Genomic DNA, 6928 nt, shown 5'->3' with positions numbered 1-6928 from the left:
TCCCCCCCCCCCCCCCCCCCCCCCCCTTCTGTAAGTTAAAGAATTCATCAAAGACAGTCTATAATTGAGTGGACTATTTAGGTGAATTTCCATCCCTAATTCAGGTCTCACTATCTCAAAAAGGATCTGTATTCATCCACTCACAGTTTCTGTTTCATTCTGTTAGTATTCTGACTGTTCCCAGATAATAAAGTCTTCATTTAGAAACATTAGACTTCAGAAATTACTCCTCTCTGCCTGAGGGAGACACTCCTGTTAAGTGACGTTCCTGCAATGAAACCACAGCACTCACTGCATCAGTATTTAGCCGTGGCATCCTGAGGAGAGTCACAGCAGCTCTAACAACCAACCAGAGGCTTTAGCGAGACAGACAGTGAGTGAAAGAGGAGACAATTACTGCAGTGGTCAGCTCGGCAGCTCTGTCCTGCCCTGAGGCAATGGATCGAGGGGATGCTAGCCTAGTTGCAGAGTTCACTCATTACAGAAGCTGGAGATAGGGTGCAGAGCAAGTGTACAGACACACAAGTACAGATAGTTCCTTGTGGAAAGAGAGCTTAGTGTGGCAGACTTGCACGGAGAGCTGGTGATGAAGATCCACTCACTGTTGCACGCTCCACCACCAACAAATTGTTTGGAAATGTTTGTTTTCAGGCATCAGCAGGAACAAAGAAAGAACGACCAAAAATTATGTTTTCTGTTATGGTATCCCATATTGTGCACAACACATGACAATGCTTCCATGTCATTTAAAAGAGAAGAAATCTTACGCTCCGTACTCACTTACAGATGCAACTTTAGCAACAGCTGACTCTTTTATTTATTTTTTTTTTTTTTTTAAATAGCAAAACTGTTACTCCGGAGAACATTTGGTGAGAAAGGTGGCAGAGGAGAAACCATTGATGACAGGAAAACACTGTGGCCTTCATTGTTGTAATTACCTTGCTATTTTCTCCTCTACCGAGTTGAAGGAAAATGTTAAATTGTGCTCAAGCTGTTTGATAGTCCCCATCCCTGCATAGCACTGGGCTGTTGTATCCTTGCTGGACCCATTCTGAAGCCATCATTATAACCTACTGCAATAAAAGGGATGAATCAAACTAGTCATTGTTCTGTCTGCAAGCTTTGAGAACAGCCATGGGTTTTTAGATGCACAGAATCTCATGGATCCAGAAGGAGTCGATCTATTCATTCAGTCATTTGTTCATTCATTCAATCATGTTTGTAAAGAGCCATTAAAATGTCAACAGATGATTGTCTTTAGGTTGCTTTCTTGCTGAGAGTCAGATGAAAAGATGCTGCTAGATTTTTTTTACCTTTGGACAGAGTTAAGTCAAAGGTCCAGTGTGTAATATTTAGGATCTATTGACAGAAATGCAACATAATATACATAACTTTTTATTACCTCAGACTGAGCCATTTCTATCTAAATACACCGCGGGTCCCCTTACATGGAAGTCGCCATGTTGCGCTACCATGTCTCTACAGAGCGCGTTGTAGGTACCCAGATCCCTATCTGCACATGCGCAAATGTGGTCCTGTCAGTCAAAGCAGGTTACCACAAATGTGCCTGTTCATAATTACTCGTGTGTTGTTGTCTGTTCTCATCTCAGGGCGTCAAATAACGACACTTTCAGAAAGGCTGATAAAGCGTTATTTGATGCAAAAGGTACCCTTCAGTGTCTATATGAGACGCCCTGTTTAGACCTGTAGCTAGGTAGCTAGCTACGTTAGTATAAAAGGCGTTGAGAGCTCGCCAAAGCCCCTTACCCCAAACCTAACCATCACAGGGGTGTGTCTAAACCTAAGTCAGTGACTGTATGCTTGTCGAACGGCTAACCCTACAGCTGTGCACATGCTAGCAGCTAGGATTAGCCTCCATTTTATTGCTACATTTTTGTCATTGTCATCAAAAATGTACTGTTGAATAAGGTTTTCATATCTTAAGTATATTCCTATCACATCATAGTGAACAGTTTCATCTCCAGTGATTCCATTTTTTTTTTTTTTTATCTTGATTTGATAGATTTAGTTAGATCATTCTGAATAGGCAGATTTACGGTAACCTTTGACTGACAGAACCACTGCACATGTGCAGAACAGATTCGGGTTGGGCACTGACACGCGTTTCATCACTACACTGAATACGAATGAAAAACAAGTAGTAGTAGTAGTATTCGTGTCTGGTTTATTAGAAGTAAGAAGAGAGGAAAAATTAGGACAAATGGAGGACCTCACGTATTATTTAGTTCAAGAGCCGACAGAGCGTGTTGGCCACCGTAGCTTCTCCTACGCTTTGCAAAGGGAGGGGTGAGCTGTGAGTGAGTAGTTGGTTGTAATTCGCAACCCTCACTACTAGATGCCACTAAAAACGTACACACTGAACCTTTAAGCTAACTGGCTGCTGGTTGTAGCTTCATATTAAATAGACAGATGTGAGAGTGGTTAAATTGTCTCATCTGACTCAGCAAGAAAGTGAATAAGTGTATTTCCCAAAACTATTGCTTTAAGATCCCAACCAATGCTGAAACAATAATCGCTTATTATAAGTTGCTGGTGATTCATTTTCTGTCAACTGACTATTCTATTAACAGATTGTTTGAGTCATTTTTCAAGACAAAATGTTGTTGTTCCCAGCTTCTCAGATGTGAGGATTGGCTATGTTCTGTGTTTTATGTCATATATACATTATCTGACATGGAAATTTAATGTTTTTGTTTTAACTTTTCATTGACTGCCATCTTATGCTTTGGGAAACTGGACATTTTTCACCATTCACAATTAATCAGTTAATTGACAGATTACGTAATAGTGAAACTAATCTTCAACTGCAGCATTAATCCCAACCCATTTTTGTCATTACTGTAAGATATCACACTTTGCTAGCAAATATTTTCCTAACTTAATAAAAGAAAGTAACTGTAGTTGCCATATAGCATGTGATTTACCCAATATGTCAAATTATGACATTGCCTGTTCCACATTTATATGTTTCTAAGAGTTATGATTAAACCCATTACCTTGTTATCTGAATGGTGGTGATGGCGCATAGATAAGATGCTTGCTTTGGTGTGGGAGACCTGGGTTCAATTCCCACTGTGAGATATTATATCAGACACTTAACCCCTAGTCCCTGAGCAAGACACTTAACCCCTAGTTGCTCCAGAGTCTTGCGACCTCTGACATGTATAGCAATTAACTAAGTCGCTTTGGATAAGCGTCAGCTAAATGAATAAATGTAATGTAAATGTATCTCTAGATAACATGATAATGAAGCCGTGCTCTCAAGACAGGAGTTAATGATAAATGTTCACACAGAGGTCAGCACATTTGCCTGTTGAAACTGTACTTTATAGACAACTGTAGGTTTAATATTCAGCGCTCTGTCAAAGACAGCAAATCTCCCCCTGAAAAAGACCTTCACCTTCAAGTGTAACACTATCATCTGACTTTTTCCCAAATCCTTAAATAAATAAATCATGATAAAATCCACTCATTTCATCTCACGATATTGATATAGTTGTATCATGATTACACAAAATGTTATTGATATTTTGAGATAATTAAATGTTTTCTGAGGACAACCTTTTTTCCCCCTCAGCCAATCAGTGGGTAGCACCTGGCAAACAGTGGCAGACCACGTGAAGCAGGAGAGGCACACGGTTGTCGGACTCTTCCCCAACACTGTTTATCTCTTTATTGTCCGAGCAGTCAACTCTTACGGCCTCAGTGACCCCAGCCCGATCTCTGAGCCTGTCAGGACGCAGGGTGAGTTATATAAGCAAAACTCATCCTTTACTGATTATGCTTTTACATAATATGAGTCCTACTGTACAATCTTGATTTCAGTTTATATTTGTTTATAGCAAGAAATTAGAGAGAGTGCAAGGCTGGCACCAAGATAATATGCTACATGGTTTAGAAAAAATTGCTTTGCATGTGCTGTCTCATAACTAATTGCTTTCTCAGTGTGATGCTCTTCTGCCCTGAGCAATGTTAAATTTCATCAAAAAGATTTTCTTTTTTTCTTCTTGCTGAATAGCTGCTAGTCAACTGGGGTTTTTTTTTGGCCTGGACTGAATGGATTTCTTTGTTGTTTCAGATGGGAGTCCTACAGAACAGGGTGTGGACCACAGACAGGTGCAGAGAGAATTAGGAGAGGTGTCTGTCTACCTGCAGAAGCCTGTGGTTCTGTCTCCTACCAGCGCCAAGATTTCTTGGACTGTGAGTTGAATACTTGGCAGATGAAAAAGTCTACTTTTCAAAGTCAGCCTGCGATGTGCGGAGGACACGCTAATCTCTGAACATTAACTTCAAAAACTCCTCCAAACATTATGTGACACAAACAGATTAGCTTGAAGTTCAAACACAGTTGGTTCTGTTTTTGATTGATGTAAATGTGAAACTTTTTCTCTGTATTTTTTGTTTATCCCCAACCTTTTGTCAGGTCGCCCTTCAGTCTCGCTACATTCAGGGTTATCGTATATTTTACCGGACTATCGGCAGCTCCTGGTTGGTCCAGGATGTGGAGGCCACGTCTGACCATAGCACTATTTTAGTAGATCTTCACAGCAATACAGAGTATGAGGTCAAGATACGCCCTTACTTCAATGAGTTACAGGGACATGACAGCCTTATGGTTCTGCTGCGTACACCTGAGGAGGGTAAGAAATGCTAATCACTAATTTTGTTAGTTTCTGTAATTATCAAGTAAAGCTGAGTAAAGTATTTAAGTAACAGTTGATATTATTGGCCTTATAGAATTAGATGAGAATATTGTGATGAAACAGTCTGGCCAATAACTCCGAAGTGGAACAACGAATTGTTTTTTATGTGGATCAAACAAGTGAGATATGAGGTGGTAATTAATGACATTTAGAGGTGCTGGTAGGTGTATTGTGTTACTTTGGACAGAGCCAGACTAGCCGTTCTCCTCTATTTCCAGTGTACGCTAATGTAGGTTACTGGCTCCTGGTTTTAGCTTCATGCTATGAAGATTGGTATCAATCATCTCATTTAACTCCACCAAATGTCAAAATATTCCTTTAAATGATGTCAACACTAACATTAGAGAACTTTTGCTTGGATTTTTTTGTTAAAACACAATCAAGAGAACATTTTCATGTAGATTTTAATGAAATTAAATAAAATTAGACCAAAATAATGTACAAAAGTAGGTAACACCTTAGTTTATGTCCATAATTTCCTAAAAATTTCCTATTAATTCTCTAAAAGGTTCCTTGAAATAATATTTGTTTTTTTGGAAAGTAATACAGAGACAGTGTTCAATTGGTACACTTCAAATTAATTAATTTGCTAGCGTAATTAGGAGAATATTTTTGTCAGTGCACACAGCAGGTCAGCTGAGCATGCTTTTCTATTAATAAATAATGAATGAATATTTACTTGGATTTAAACTGAGCTGTTCTTTCAAGGACATTCCTATTTTCCCAAATTATTGTATCAAATTACATAGTTCTTTCAAGGAAGCTCTGTGGACATTATATTATCCGGAAATTGCGGACCTGGTAAATTGAGCATTACCATAACACTGATATCAGTTAATAATAATAATAATAATAATAATAATAATACAAAAAATATTTTCTGTCTTATCTCTTTCTCCAGTTATAAGTGCACCTCCACAGGCTGTATCCGTGGTTCAGCTCACCAACAGCTCCAGTATCAGTGTGTCCTGGGAGCCTCCGCCTCATAATACTCAGAGTGGCATCATTCGGGAGTACAAGGTGAGACTACAGCTGTCAGCATGTGACCACACCCGACACCTGAAACAACACCTGATTGTCTGTCTTATTCTCTCAGGGTCATTTCTGCCTTTCAGATAGACAAATCTATGATGTTTGTAGTTGTATGCAGTCATTACTCAGTGTTGCTGTTTAGATACTTATGAAAAACACTGATTTTAATAAACAATTACTAATTATTCACTGCCTCTTATCTCTTATGATGCCAGTACATGCGCTGCTACCGCCCAGAGAGACTCAATTTTGTCATCAGATTCTCGGCTGAGTGCTGACTGTCCCCATCATCTGTTTGCTCTGTGAAAAAACATTGAGTTCTGATTATCTGTCTCTGAGCATGAGCACAACGCTGATTACTAATCATCAGGCTGCTATTGCAGGGAAAAAATAAGAACACACAGTTCTATTGTTTTGATTTATTCTTCCCATCTGCGTCTGCTTGCACAAAGTTATGGGAAAAGTCTGATCATGAAATGCCAGATATTTACGTATGTAGAGGCTCATCAGCCGAAGACAAGGATCACGCTTAATCCCCTTAGACATTCAATTTGCTGAGAACCCCTTACAAGCCTCCCGTGGCTTAAATGTTAAAAATTAAATGTTGCATTGGTAGTGTGGCATTACAGGATACATTCTAATCACAACTCTGAAAGTGTACTCATTAATAAAAAAATTGATTCATTGTACATTATGCAGATTATACCAGAGGCGGAAGGTAACTAAGAACATTTACTCAAAACCAAATATTGTATGTTTTACTCCACTTGCAAAAAAATTAGTAACTATTATTGTATATAAATGAAGATTTTTAGATACAAAACTAACAGTAAGCTATTTTTTTTAAAAACTCATAATGATGACTTAGATTAAATAACTCATCAGTATTTAGCAGACTTGAGATTAGCTTCCAAACATTCTGCAGTGTGCTTTTATTTTGAAACTAATAGCATTAACATTTTGCTGGTCATTTTGTTTATTTAAGTTGAGACTATGTAACTGTTTGACAGAAGAAATAACAGCAGCAGTAAATGGGACCATTGTTCAGCTAAATATGTAAATTAAGGGTCTACTGGAGTTGCTGGGGCCCTTTGCTGCATGCCATCCCCTCTCTCACCTGCCTTTCCTCTCTATCTCCACTGTAACTATCAAATAAAGCTAACTCCCCCCCC

The 6928-nt window shown here is 38.8% G+C and overlaps 1 protein-coding gene across 7 annotated transcripts in view; it reads left to right on the top strand.

Moving 5' to 3' along the window:
- Positions 1–6928, top strand: part of zgc:77784 (uncharacterized protein LOC402947 homolog) — a 60404-nt gene that overhangs the window by 41984 nt on the left and 11492 nt on the right. For all 7 annotated transcript variants that reach the window (XM_046074118.1, XM_046074119.1, XM_046074120.1 and 4 more), the window contains 4 exons: positions 3599–3765; positions 4100–4221; positions 4445–4661; positions 5626–5744. In XM_046074118.1, coding sequence (XP_045930074.1) covers positions 3599–3765; positions 4100–4221; positions 4445–4661; positions 5626–5744 — 625 coding nt within the window. The remainder of the gene's footprint in view (positions 1–3598; positions 3766–4099; positions 4222–4444; positions 4662–5625; positions 5745–6928) is intronic.

The sequence above is a fragment of the Micropterus dolomieu genome, linkage group LG17, assembly GCF_021292245.1.
Source record: "Micropterus dolomieu isolate WLL.071019.BEF.003 ecotype Adirondacks linkage group LG17, ASM2129224v1, whole genome shotgun sequence".
NCBI lineage: Eukaryota > Metazoa > Chordata > Actinopteri > Centrarchiformes > Centrarchidae > Micropterus > Micropterus dolomieu.
The sequence above is the reverse complement of the archived record's forward strand: the minus strand, read 5'-3'. Positions and strand labels throughout refer to the sequence as shown.